This window comes from Buceros rhinoceros, unplaced genomic scaffold (genome assembly GCF_000710305.1).
Source record: "Buceros rhinoceros silvestris isolate BGI_N320 unplaced genomic scaffold, ASM71030v1 scaffold2059, whole genome shotgun sequence".
Classification (NCBI taxonomy): Eukaryota; Metazoa; Chordata; class Aves; order Bucerotiformes; family Bucerotidae; genus Buceros; species Buceros rhinoceros.
The window spans coordinates 50743-65013 of NW_010431910.1; the positions used below are offsets into that span (position 1 = coordinate 50743).

Here is a 14271-nt window from a genome sequence, read left to right on the forward strand (position 1 = left end):
AAAGAAAGAACGAGTTTCAAAATACATAAAGAAACTTTGAATAATAAGTGAAAAGGGTTTTAAGATCAAGCTGAATGCAGAATGCTACTTAATTCCGCTGTAGACTGGAACAGGATCAAGCAGTGACCTGGCAGCTGCTTTAGAAGGATGCATACGTAGTAATAGGAAAGCATCACATTTTCATACCTAAGATTCACTTCTGCAAGCACTCATTTCCATAACCAGGGCTCTTCTAGAAATCAAAGAAAACTCTGGCTTGCTATTTTCTATTCTGACACTACTATGTGAACCGTTAGTCGTTACCAAAGAGGGGAAAAAAGCTAGACATGTTATGTGTGTGTGTGTGTGTGTGTGTATGTAGGTATTTAGGTCTTTGGGTAAACTCTACCTATCAGAGGAGCCAAATCTGCCTGCAGTCAAACCCACCGAACTGTACTAGGATCACTGCAGGAAGCCTGCTATGGAACAAATCCAAACTTGATCAAACATGCAAGTCAGCAGTTGAGAATCAAATACATAGTTACACAACATACGGTATCTGCTGTTTGTACGTGCTCGCAGGGACAAGCAGAAGCCCGCACAAAATGATAAGATTATTTGGTTGTGAAAGGATTACCCCTGAGAGTAAAGCATGAAGAATCACACAAAATTTTTAGATGTTTTTTGTAAAATCTTTGAGGTTTTTCACACTGAATTTTTCAATGAAAAATTTCCGTTGACACAGTGAGATGTCAACTGAGAATCTCAAATATAGGGGGTTTTGAGCTAAGGAACACAGACCATACAGGCCCAGCCTGGCCAGCTTCCTCATGCCATGATCCCTGATGCTGCCCCTTAATGGAAAGGCAGCTCCGTTCATCCTTCAGCTGAGACTTCCAGTGATGACTCCAAGTTGCACCAGCCTCTCCTGGACAAAGAGACTTGCCTATAACCAACCCATTTCATGCAGCCCTGCAATAGCAACATACCGCGACCACTGTGCGTCTAGATGGGACGGAACCGGTGATTTAAAGACAATCTCAATTATACTTATGCAAAAAATTCTAAAATGAACCACAACTTGCCTTGGAAGAAGGGAGGCAGGGAATGACTTCTTGTCAAAATTTGAGCAAGGCATAACTCCTTCTTTCGTGATCTAAGCTGATGCGGGAGGTTTTTTTGAGAGTTGGGTGGTTTGGTTATATTTTTTTGGTTTTTTTTGTTTTTTTTAAAGAGCTACACTGACATAGAAAATAAAAAACCTTCTCCACATTCAGCAGAAATTCTGGAAGGCAGCTGGGCAGTCCTGACAAACATAAAATATTCTGCTAAAATAACAAACTAAACAAAAAAGGCAACAAGAGTCAAAGTGGTCTAGATAGCTTAACATCATTATCTGGAAAATAACCTGGCATCCAAGTCCACGCTACATCCAAACAGAAAGAAGATCAGCTTTGTGTGCTACTTCAAACATGGCTCCGATTTTTTTCTGTCTTCCTCTCTCTTCAAACATAAATAGTTCCAGGCTCTTAAATAAATTAGCTCAACTTTGGTTATACAAGCTGCTTCATTTTTCCTCCAAAAAGGAATATACATGCTTGTTTAAATATTGTAAATAAGATATAAACAGAGATTTTCCATTGCATAGCGATGCTTTCCAGTAGGTAATGAGCAGCGCTATATCCATTTTTCTTCCATATCCTATACTTAGGCATCACAGCATTATTATGACTGCTTCTGAGGTGAAATGGATGAACAAAAAAATAGTGCAGTAAGAAGAGGTTTACCTGTACGTATTCACTGTAAAACCAAAACAATAATCAGGTTTGAAAGGTACAGAAAATAGGTGCCACAAATTTATTTACCATTACTTCTAATTTTGCACTCTAAAAGAATCTGCTTTTGTTATAAGTATGTGCTGTGTGGAACGTGTGAACCCTAGGAAGGCTAATTAGTGAAAGACAACAGGTCCTGGAAGCCCTGCAAGCGCTTCCCGCTCAGCTTTGTTGGGACTGTTCCTAGCAGCCAAGTGGTGCCTATCTGGATTATGTTGCTGCTGAGATTTTTTGCATCAAGATAGTTACAGTAGTGTAGCTCTAGGATAAAAATACATTGTGCAGTAACAGTAGGGAAGTGTAAACAGAAGGTCCACCCCAGCTTCAGACTGCAGTGAGTTATTTTGTGTATTAGTGTGGAACGTTTTGATTGTGTTTTCAAAACTGAAGCAGGTCTTAAGTACTTCCACTATGGGATGTGAAGTTTGACTTTAGGGCATGATTAGCCAAGGGCAGTGGTTTTTCTTCTCAATATTACAAGGATGCCTCACATCCTTCCTACAACTGGCTGGGGTGAGGTGTCTCTGGCTTTGAATTTTTCTCCGGCATGGAGCAGATTATTACTATTATTATTGATTTATGTCATGCCTGTCTGCTTCCAGCCTCAAAACACTTTACTAAGTTACAAAATACATAGGAATCGTTTCACGTCAGCCACCACCACGCTGTAGCCTTCTCTGGAGGGAAACTGAAGGGAGCCATTAGGATGGTGCCTGCAACATTAAACAACAATCCAGGAGAGGAAGTAAAGAATACTCTGGCTCCTTAAAGCAATGGCTCAAGAGAATGCAGTCACTGAGCTGCCATCCAGCTGGGACACCAAAGTCAATACCCATTCACCGTGTGTGGTTAAAATTAAATCTCCTAATGAAGTGAGATGGTTTTAGTGGTTAGAGAGTGAGTGCAAAGTATTATTCTCCTGTATTATTATTTGTAAGTTATACAGCTAACAAGGGAAAAGATCACACACAGGAAAAAAGCAGACAGTTAGATAATGTTCCAAGCCCAGTTTCTAAATGATATTTGAGCAAATAAAGCTTTGGAAAAAATATCTTAAAAAAAAAAAAAGAAAAAAGACACAGAAAAAAGGAATTGGCAGCTTCTCACTGTTTTTAGGGAACTAAACTAAACTGAGGTGATGTCAGTTTTTATCCCCTGTAATTCAGGTCTGGAGAAAAGAACATTATTAGCTTCTGTTAACGAGTGGGTATTCCCTAAACACTGCAGCAAATGCTTCTGAATTTTAATTTGCTTAGAAAAAAAATGGTAAAGTATTGAGGGGGAAAAAAATCCTAACAGCTTTTGTCCCTGAATTAGCCAAATGCTCAGATGATTTTCTGGATAGGAGGTTTATATATCTGACTAAAAAGATTCTCATGCAATGTTATTAAGCTCTCCTTTCAGGGCTAGTAATTGCTAGCTGGTTCTAATCATTCTTGCAAGTGATCATTTGAAAGGTTTGTTTTATGACCCCTCAAACTACCACAAAGAATCTCACTCCATAATGTAATAAACAATTCCACAACTAGTGCTTAATTAATTCCCGAAAGTCACCAAAAGGAGCTATTAATGATCTTTCTTTTTATCTAACCACAAATATACAAGTCTCCTGGGATAAAGGATTTAAAAAGAACATTCTGGCAAAACTAACTGTCAACTTGATAAAGCATAAAATGATCACCAGTGAGGGTAATTCAAAATACGACAGCACTGCTACCTCGTCTGATTAGAAAGTTAGGTCAGGTTGGGTTAAATTTCTCTGAATGTTGTTCATACCAAAAAGAGGACAGAGCTGACATGGTGCCAGACAGACTCAGCCCAAATGAATACATAGGAGAAAAATACTACAACCTTCTGAAAATTATTTTAAAAGATCAATCTATTTGAGAATTTGATTTACTGTGAAAATATCAACAATCATTAGAATTATAGCGCGGACAATATTTCAAGGTCGTTGAAATATGTGTATTAGAAAGAGCAGGCTGGTATTTTCAAGAAAACTTAAGTGTTTTAGGAGCCCAAGTATTGTTTTCACAAGTAAATCAGGCAGTAGGAAGCCCTTAAATGAAATTTAGTTTCCTGGCAACCCAACCCATTGCTGAAAATTAGATTTAGGCTTTTAAAGGGCTTTGACGTTTTTGAAAATCACACTTCCTGCAGCACTGCACAGTTGACTAGGTGTAATACAGTGAATCACCCTCCTGCCGAGGCTATCAGGGATGGAATGGCTTTAGTGATGTCTGGGAGGTTGGGAGGGTTTTTTTTAACAATGTAAAAAATTTTTTACTGGGCATAACCAGTGATGACTGGTATCTATGAGCAGAAGCAGGAGGAGGGAAGAAAGAGAAAACCTGCTTTTTCCAAAATAAACTCATGGAGTCCTTTGGGTGCTTGTCCTTGATGCCAGGGGAGCATGTGCACTGCCATGTCCCACATCCAGAAGAGCTCCATGAACCTCTATGGCCTGGGGCTTTCTGACTCTATCCTGTTGACTCCCACACGTGGGAACATGAAATAGAATGCCCAACAACACAGCCATTATGGTTCTCTCTATGTGTCTGGAAATCCAAGGTTGATGTACCACTTAAATGAGTTTTTAGCTACGAATGCAAAGAAACATACACAACAGGAAACATTAAGAGAGATACAGTGGGAAATAACTAAGAGGACTTTCAGGCTCCCCACTCCTTGACTCCCCTGGGCTGAGCAAAGAAAACCTTCAGAACAGGGCTTTCCAGCCCCTTGACCTGCAGGACTCAGGCTTCCACTGGAAGATGAAGACTGTGAATGGCTGCACTTAACACTGAAGAACTTACTGTTCCAAATGTTTTAGAAACCTGGAAGATCCTTTAAACAGGAAATTTTAAAATTTCTCATTTTTATTTTAATCTTCAATAAACCTTTTTTTTTTAATGTTGGAATTTCCTGTGGAACAGAAATTCTGTTTTAAAACCATTTCTATTCAAGAGTGCTATTCAGATGGAAGCATTTTCCTATTCATTCCACTTTGCATCTAACTGGTGCCACCCCAAATGTATTCACTTCCAAGAATGATGTGGCAGCCCTGGAATAGCTAATTAGTTGGGCTGTATAATTCCTCTGCCAAAAGTTTCAGCTTCCAGAGGCATTCCTTTAAGGAATGGTGGTGTGGGTTTGGCATTTACAAGGATACACATGGTTACAGGAGCCCACAGGCACCAAAAGTTAGCTTGTGTTTTATAACTGCTCATCTCAACCCAGTCATTGAGCTGATGTTCTAACCACAGTGAGTCAAGCGAACTTCTTCAAAGCACTCACGTAGAAAGCTTTTGGTTAATTTATTTTTCTTTTTAAAATAAAAATTCTGTCTTTGGGGAATATTTTAAGAAAATTCCACTTCTACAGCTATTAACTGGGAAAATAACAATTCAAACATTACTAACGTTGTAAAATAATCTCTTGTGGATAAACACCTTCGTCATTTGGATCTCAGATTTTTGTACATTGTTAAGGTGGATGAAAGATGTCTAAATCCAGTACCTTTATACTTGGTCACCACAGCTGAGTTGACAGTCAGAGGTTCCTGGAAGGTGACAGTGAGTGATGTACTGCTTGTTACCATGAGACAGACATTGGTTGGCGCCTCAGGGGCTCCTGGGAGAGAAGAGAAAACATCAGCTCTTCAGCACAACAAATCCTATTCAAACAATGTTCCTGAGTCTTCAAAGAACCCACTGAAAATCACCCTGCAATTGTGAGCTTTGGGTTGTAGGTGTTTGTGTTCTCTGCCTTTTGAGCATTTTAATTAGTGCCCCTGCTAACAATATCCTGCAGACACCATTTGTTTCTATCATGGTTTTTGGCTCCTTTTGGTTAAAAATATCTTCCTGCATATATGTAACCCAATAAAACAGATTCATGCTAATTATGTCAATGAAAAGCCCCTATAAATCTCTTGGGGTGGGTAGGAGGAGAGAGAAGTGACAAAACCACAAAGAGCTAATTAAACCTTTATAGTTTCACTAACAAACTCAAATTTATCAAATAACAGAAAACATTTTTCCATTATTGAGATTCAGAAATGGCAAATTCCACAAACTTTTTAGGGTAGCAGTTTCAAAATACAGTTGTCAGTTGAGGCTTAACTTTTTTTTTTTTAAACAGCTTAATTCACAGAATATCAGTCAGACTCAATTCAGAAATCAAACACAAAATGTCATGACTTACTGCTAGGATTGATTTAAAAAATCATGATACGAACTTACACTACTGCTGTATTTCCTGTATTTAGTGTCTAGTACAAGGAACACTACAACTGTCTTGAAGAAATAATCTCAGAATACAAAAAATTTGGGAAAATTATTTGTATTTACATTTTTATAAATATGGTTGTAAAAAATATTAATGGCAGTGATTGTATTTCATTGAATAGTATACAGCTAAAAGATCTACATGTGAAACAATTCAGCCCTGTTTACTCTTCCCCTTGGGCCCGAACTCACATTTACTTTGGGTACAGACTCACTTGTACAACTGTTTAAATTGACCCAATCTGTGACTATGCTGATGAAATGTTATACGTAGATGCCAAAATTAAGATTAAGTTTCACAATTTTTCTATGTAAAATGAAATTCCATTGTTTGATCAAGTGTTCAGAATACAATTTAAAGCAAAAAAATCAAATACAAGAGATACTCTTCCTCCCTGTTAATATATTCTTTTCTAATCATCCTCTTTTAAACTCTGGGTGCATTAAATTAGATCCAGGAGTAAAGGAGAAGAGAAGCAGGCAGGACAGAATCATCAGATCCTGAACCAAGACTTTGGAGGTCCCATCAATTTTATGCAGCCCACTCCTAAAGGAGCTTGTGCTTGTTGCTCTCAGATATTTAGTCCTCTATTGTTCTAACATCAATTTCCTTCACATTCTTGGGAAGGCCATTTAGTAGCGTGCCTCAGTTTCCCACCCTAATATTCGTCAGCTTCACAGGAGTGCTGGGAGGATCAGTAGTGAGAGCAGCTTTGCTCAGCAAGGGCAGAGTGCTCTCAGTTACAGAGTTCTTGTCTTGAATTTTGCAGCTACTTCCTTCTACTCACTCGCATGCTCGTAGCTGGCCTTCATGCGCTTGTAGAGCCTGTACCGCCATTCCCAGGCTTTCAGCTGCTTCTCTTTTTCTGAGTTGTCTGTACCAAAGCCTTCATTCATCACTTGTGTAGACAGTTCAGTAACCCGCTGCTGTGCTTCCTGCACCAATGTACTCAGGTGCACTGACCTGCTTTCCGTGTTAACAACTACCAAGAAAAGGGAAAAGTAAGTAATTGCTTTGTGGACTTACGTGACAAAGTGCTGGCCTTGCACATTCCAATACAACACATATAAGGGCAGATCCTTGAACACTTTCCCTTCCAGTAGTTATCTTGCCATCGAGTGCATTAGAGCATGCCAATTCATACCACTTAAGGATCTGACCACTTAAATGGGATTAATGACATGAATAAATTGAGCAATTTTTTTCTTCCATTGTTTCTCATATACTTAAAAAGTCTTAATTAGACTGAAATTTCATATGTTTTAAGTTGGTGGAATATTAAAACCGAACTAAAATAATAAAGCATTTAGTTTCTACCCAAGCCCTACTTTGCCTTAATGCCATAAAGGCTGTAGTGCCGTAAAGGCTGTAGTATCATGAAGGTTGTACTGCCTATAAACACATACAATGCATAAATTTCTACAAGCAAAGAGAGATCTAACTGGCAAACTTAAGAATGAGAGTTTTGTGCCTAAGGGCCATGGTTGGTATAGAATGGATCTCTGCCCAGGTCTTCTTTGTGCCACAGTTTTGCCCATGTAATATCTAGGCAGTCCTCTGACTAGGCAGGTCAGACAGCGAGCACCTTGACACATGGAGGTTTGGAGTTTCTCCAGTGCTCAGAATTTTAATTTGATGTTTAGCAATTCAGATTGTCTGTATGAACTACTGCATGCTCTGTAAAGGTGAAAATGAAGATCACATAGTTTGCAAACTAGAATAGGTTTGATTTTAGCCCCAGTCCACAAGACTACCCTGAACCAGCCCCCTGATGGTACAGTGAAGTGTGGTGAATTAAGCCCTGTTTTCACAAGTGCTCTTAGCCTGAAATTGTTCAAACTGTTTGCAGTTCAGAACATAGGACTTGTGAAATGCAACCACTGATCTGATGTTCAATATGCAGGAAATGGTGCAGAAGAGAAGGAATTCTGCAATCACAGAACATCACTTTTCTCTGATGTCTGGTATTGTTGCAGAATTGCTCCAAGACAGTCTGAATTTAAAAGGCCCCTCTTTACTGAAAACACTGCCCTAGCACAAGCAGCTACTCTCAGCAGTGATGGGGAGTTGCTATGTAGAGACAGCCAGGCTCTTGGTTTCCCCAAGGTTTTTAGAAGAACGGCATGAATCTGGCGCAGGACGCGCCAACAATTCACGTGCATAAGCCGGGAGCAGGGGATGTTTTTAAGACATCAAACTGTACCAAATAAAGCACTAAGATTCTGATAGGCTGGTGACATCAAAACAACACGAGCAAAGATGCCTGTGCATAGGAATGCTGTTCCTAAGCTGGAATCACAGGATTATAGGACAAATCAGATTGGAAAGGACCTCTTCTAGTCCAGCCTCTTGTTCCAAATGGGGTCGTCTGTGAGGTCAGACCAAATGATGCAGGGCATTAGCCAGTCTGGTCTTCCCAGGACTGGGGCTTTACAACAACTCTAGGCAATGTGTTCCACTGCTTTACTGTCCTTATGGTGAAAAAGCTGTTTGTTTTATCCAGTCTGAACCTCTTATTTTAACTCTAGCCCTCTGCCTCTCAACAATATCACAATCAAAGTTTAGCGTAGGCTAAGAATAACGCTATATACTAATGTGAGAAGTGCCATGGGATCTTTAAAGCCACAGGAGGAGAGCAAAGAATTACTCAACACCTCCGACATCCAAAAGATTGTTTTTGAAGCATGTTTGTCGGTACGACTTTGCATTCAGAAGCTGGCTTGAAGCCATGCTTCTTGAAGTTTGATCATTCTTCATATGGACATCAGAGGCATACGGCCAGGCTTGCTGGAATCTGCTGGTATCCTCAGAACTGCCTGTTTACTGGGAGGCCAAAGGTGATACGGTTTCCTGGATCCATGCCTACAATAAGCCTGCAACACATCTGATAATACAACAGGACTGAGGAAGGAGATTTTATGTGCCAGAACTTCAGGTGATTGAGAACTGGCATTGGTTCAAGTTCTCTCTAAGGATCTGGCTCTATCTGTTTAATCAAGATCTTGATCCACAATTGTCAGGTCATGGAAATGTGTCCAATCAGCCACTGGAAATGTTAATCTTGTTTTTATTTGGGTTCACATGAACAAGCCAAGCCAAACCATGAGTATATGATGAGTAAGAGTAACTGAAAAGATAACACAGTGCACTTTGCCTCCCCCCCCAACTAAATTAATATTTTAAATGCTGTACTCTCTGATCTTACTTTGTGTTTAAGAGATGCTGGGTTCCATGTGGAAATGAAGATGGTTTTACTTTCTGTTGCTGTATCTGCTGTTGTTCCTATTCCAGGCAGATATCCAGGCGATACAGATGGAAGCTATCTGTCCTCCAGATCTTCTTTTCTACAGCATTACGTTAGGGGCTATAATGAGGTTTCATCTGGATCACTACGACTAACAGAGTGGAAGAGTAAAAGTTTTCTTTGTAGGAAGCTTTCTATGCGCACTTGGAATGGGGAATTCCTCCACCTTACAGTGTCCCAGATCTGTGCATCTGCCCTATACACTTCCAGTGAGACTGAGATGCTTGTGTCCCATCTCAAAACTGAGGCGAGTCAGAATTGAAATCTTCTCCCACTCAGCCTGGGGAAGTCTTGCTCAACTGCCCGCCACAGAGCCATGAAAATGCTCCGGCTGGGTGCTGGATCACATGAGATGCTACCAACAGATTGGATTCCATTCTAAGAGGGTTGATTCAGCACAGAAAGCAAAGCAGAAAGACTTGAGAAAGTTGAAAGTCTATCAATGCTATCAGTTCCACAAGAATGAAGGCACATACAAAGATGCTGTGAACCTTTGTTTTGAGTCTGAAAATAGCTTTTTGCATTTTGCTCTCCAGTAGCAACTGTAAACCTTTAAGATGAAAAAACCCAAACAAACAATCGTTTGCTTTTTATTGAGAATGCTTCATCCATTATTTCAATCAGCAAAACTAAAAATCAAGATAAGTGAAGTGGAAATTTGGTGGGTATATTTTGAAATGGAAATGAGGTGGTTATATATTCATATTCTCTGTGTTCATAGGCATGTTTGCATTAATTACAGGAAATGAATACTAATTTATGATTGCCCCTGCTCGCCATCAGACTGCATTTATTTACAGATGAGGTCAATGAAAAATTAGTTTAGTCTTTTTTACTGCTGTTTAGAACACTCAAGACTGTGTTTTCCTCTAGATTTGTCATGGTTAATGAATGTTGCTTCAGCAGTCAATCATGTACTCTAAATGCTGTCACACTTTTTTTTAAAGCCTCAGTCATGAACCATGACAGAAAAATAAACAAATAAATATAAAACTAAAAAACTCTTTTCACTGAGCAGCTACACTATGCTAAAATCTCCAGGGAAGGTTAAAGGAGGCCAGAATAAATGATAATATAAGTGCTGTGGACATAGAAAAGCAATAAAGGTGTACCAACACTGAGGGTCTGGCAAAAAAACCCAACACACACATGCACATGCACACACACTCTCCAGTGAAAAAACTGGCAATGTTAGTAGCCTCAAGGTGCAATTTCCTGGAGCACGGAGATTGACATGCCAGCACTAAATGTTGTTAATTTAACTAACTTCAAATTAATGGCAGAGTCTGCAGTGGCCGAACCCCTCAAACACAGTCTCATTATAGCCTTGCTGGGAATGTCCTAAATATAGGCATTGACAGTTTAAAACAAATTCGCTTACATTGGTGTATTTTTAGATGCAAGTAAGGCGTCAGAGTTTGTGTCATGGTATACGGTTGATTAATTGGGTTGGTAAGTCACCCTCCAACCCACAAATTGTGCAAAAAACTGCCCGTGAAGGGATACAAAGGAGTTTTATAACTACAATATGTAGTTATAAGCAATATTGGTATTCCAGTAAAGTGAGAAATTCTGTTTTGTGTTTAGGTTTTCTCTGGCTCTGTAGAACTTCCAAATTCCCATTTTAGTGGGATTTTAGGCCATTTGAATATTAGAAGTGAAGAGTCTGTGCATAATGGAAATGGTGGATTTCAACACAGCCTGTCTCCTGAAGGTAGCAGAGCCAAAATCAAAAGAATAATCAAAATAAACCAGTCTAGACAACCCCATGATCCTTTAATTTTTGATCATGATTTCAGACCTTGATCTTTGAATCACTCCATTCATGTTGCCATATTTTAAAAGATTTTTATCAGTATTTATATTAATGCAGGTGCCCCAGCGTTAATCATATTAGAAGCTCAACCTGATTTATCACTTGATGCATCCGACATAAAGAACAAAAAGATCTACAAAAAAGATCTAGTGAGCACTCATTCAACAAGCAGGTATTGCTGCAAATGTCCTTCAGCACTGTGGCACTATTGCTGGTATCGTTATGATAAAAACAGCCAATTTTTGTGTGTAATGTAAATAATTTCCCCAAACAGCAGCAAACCTAATCTCCTACCAGCAATTATCTAAGTCAATTAAATTTATGTTCTTTACTCACAGTGTGGGCTTTCCTTTGCCCCAACATGTAGAAGGGTCCTAGCAATAGGGACGTTGTTTGTCAAAATGGCAATATCCAAAGGAGTTAATCCCTCGCTGTTTGGTGTGTTCAGGTCCAGTTCCTCCAGTGTGTATTGATAAAGAAGAATCTGAACAGCATCCAGATCTTGCTGTTCTACGGCCTCAAACATAGCTTCATTGCACTGGAAATTCTGTGTATCGATAAAAACAGAAGTTTCGTAAAACTTCTCAAATGTCAGTGCGTTAAAAACAAGAAAAATTAAGTTTTGTGAGATTCCGATAAAACACTGATCCTCCAGCCCCAGCTTAGGTGCACCTGGAAGGATGGAAATTGTTTGCAGCAAAACTGAGCTTGGCCTGCCTCCGGGCTTGTGTGCTTCAACTTGCGTCAGGTCTGTGAGAAGAGTCAAGTGAGATTCAAACCCATGCACAACAAACCCATACGTATTTAGTCATCTGCCCTGTAATCAAACTATATAAGCTACACTTTTTTCAGTAGATTTCCACACAGAATGAAAGACACCACTTAAACAAGTGCTTCATCAAAATGGGTCTCTGTCAAATTCTTGTTTTCAGATTCTTCTCTAGATTTTAAGATTCAGATTTAATTTCATTATCACATACTTAGATCTTACCTCAGCATTAGGTATAAGAGAAGTCTCAGAAAAGGAACAGTTGAATGATATGCAGCAAGATTTGGCATTCTTTATCCACCCCTCTGTTCAAGGCAAAAAATTGTCATTAAGGGCACATACTGTCATCAGAAAGGGCACATCTCCAGAAAATTTTAGAAAAGAGGCCAGCACATGTTTCTCTTATTATAAGGTAAAACTTTAAAATGTCAGAAATTTTTACTGCAATGCAGCAATATTTCTTTTCATTCCAGTAGCTCCTCTCATCTGCTGTCTTGCTTATATAACTCCTTATCATCCTGAAGGCAGAGATCTTACTCTTACTCTGGTGCTCTGCTTTTACCCTGAAGTGATGAAATGCTCTGGCAAGAAATTAAAAGAATTTTTATTATACTTACAAAATATTTTAATTAATGGTATGATTCTGATACATGCTATATATCATCAACTCCTACCTCAAGTCAATGATACGCATTTAACAGCTCTATGTCATGCTACTATGTCCTCAAAACTAACATAAATAGATCATTGATGTTCTGCCTAAAGAGGAAAAAAAAAGCGCTGTACTTCTTTGCTCTTTGAATCTTCATTATTTTGAATGCAGAATTGTGAACTGATAGACCTTTTTTCATATAAATTATTAGAAATGCAAAATATATTCATAAATTCTCCAAAAATATATATCAACTTTATAAAATGCGTTTATTCCTTAACAGTTTACACCCATTTCAATTATTTTTCTACTGATTTTGGAACTCCCTCTATACTGTTGTGTATGGAAATAAAAGGTAATTTTGTTTCAGAAGCATCCGCGTTTTGATCCAATCAGAAAACAAGTGAAATCGTGTTACTCTTGTAACTGATCACAGCTGGGAAAATCTCCTTATTTAGTAGTAAGTTCATAGAGAGCTTACTCCAAAGGGAGTTGGTTGAAGTAAACGGAATGACTACATTAGTTTCCATGTCTTTTAGTTAAGTCCATTTTGGGAAACACCAGCTGACACTCTGAGAGCAGAACGGAAAGGTGCAGCTCCTGCCGTTACTCAGTGACAGGCCTGTGGTGCTCCCCTTGGGCAGGACACTCGGTGTGTCTCCGTTCACTTCTGTGGCACGGGGTACGTACGTGGTTTTCCCTTTGAAATCAGAATAGTCATTCTCTTTCAATTGACTTTACGTATGTACATAAAAGTTGAATGAATTAGCATTTGTAGAGTGCTACCCCAAGTGCTTAACACCATTATTTGGCTTTAATTCCAATTTTGTGTGAAATTCAGTAAATCTTATACTACATCTCAGGAGTTTCTTGTGTTACATGAAAAAACAAGAAATCTCTGTTACATAATAAGAAAAAAATGGCTAACTTCAGTACTACTTCTGAAATCAACACAATGGTATGGCTGACAAATAATTTGGCCCTTTTCAAAAATATATGCACACTCTTAAACAACAGATTTACCTACCTGTATAGTCATTGGATAATTATTTTTTAAACTTTGGTTTGAATTGTTATTGTTGGATTCAGTTATCAGGAATCAGGATTTAGACCTGCCTAGATGCCTTCCAAAACGCATCTTTGGATTTTTGCTTGCCAAATGAAATACCTAAATTATTTGTGAAATTTTGGCCTTAAGTGAGTTGCCGAACAGAATCTAAGCACATGCTTAAGTTAATTTCTCATAAACACTCTTGACAGCTAATCTATTGGCAAGAATGTTTCACCAAAAGGGAAAAAATAAGAGCAAATTTCTGTTTCTTCATTTCATTGGAAATCTGATTCAAAAAGCTGCACTCATTTAAACAAGAAACAGAGCATGAATTTTATAAGCTACTTGATCCAATCCAAACACTAATGAGACCAAATTGCAAATATCAGGTTTTCCAAATGAACAATTCAGACACAAGCAATAGGCTGAAATATGTTGGCAAGTCTCGTCGCTTCTAAAAGTGTGAAAACATGGGAACTGTGATACGGCCTTTCTGGGCGTGGACACGTCCCCCATGCACACAGCAGTGCGTATGTCACATGCTGCGTCTACTGCAGGCAAAAAACTTCCTGCTG

The 14271-nt window shown here is 38.8% G+C and overlaps 1 protein-coding gene across 1 annotated transcript in view; it reads right to left on the reverse strand.

Moving 5' to 3' along the window:
• ANKFN1 (ankyrin-repeat and fibronectin type III domain containing 1) overlaps positions 1-14271 on the reverse strand; it is a 56965-nt gene that overhangs the window by 30606 nt on the left and 12088 nt on the right. The window contains 3 exon segments of the mRNA XM_010143553.1: positions 5334-5447; positions 6892-7086; positions 11561-11771. Of these exon segments, the coding sequence (XP_010141855.1) occupies positions 5334-5447; positions 6892-7086; positions 11561-11771 (520 nt within the window).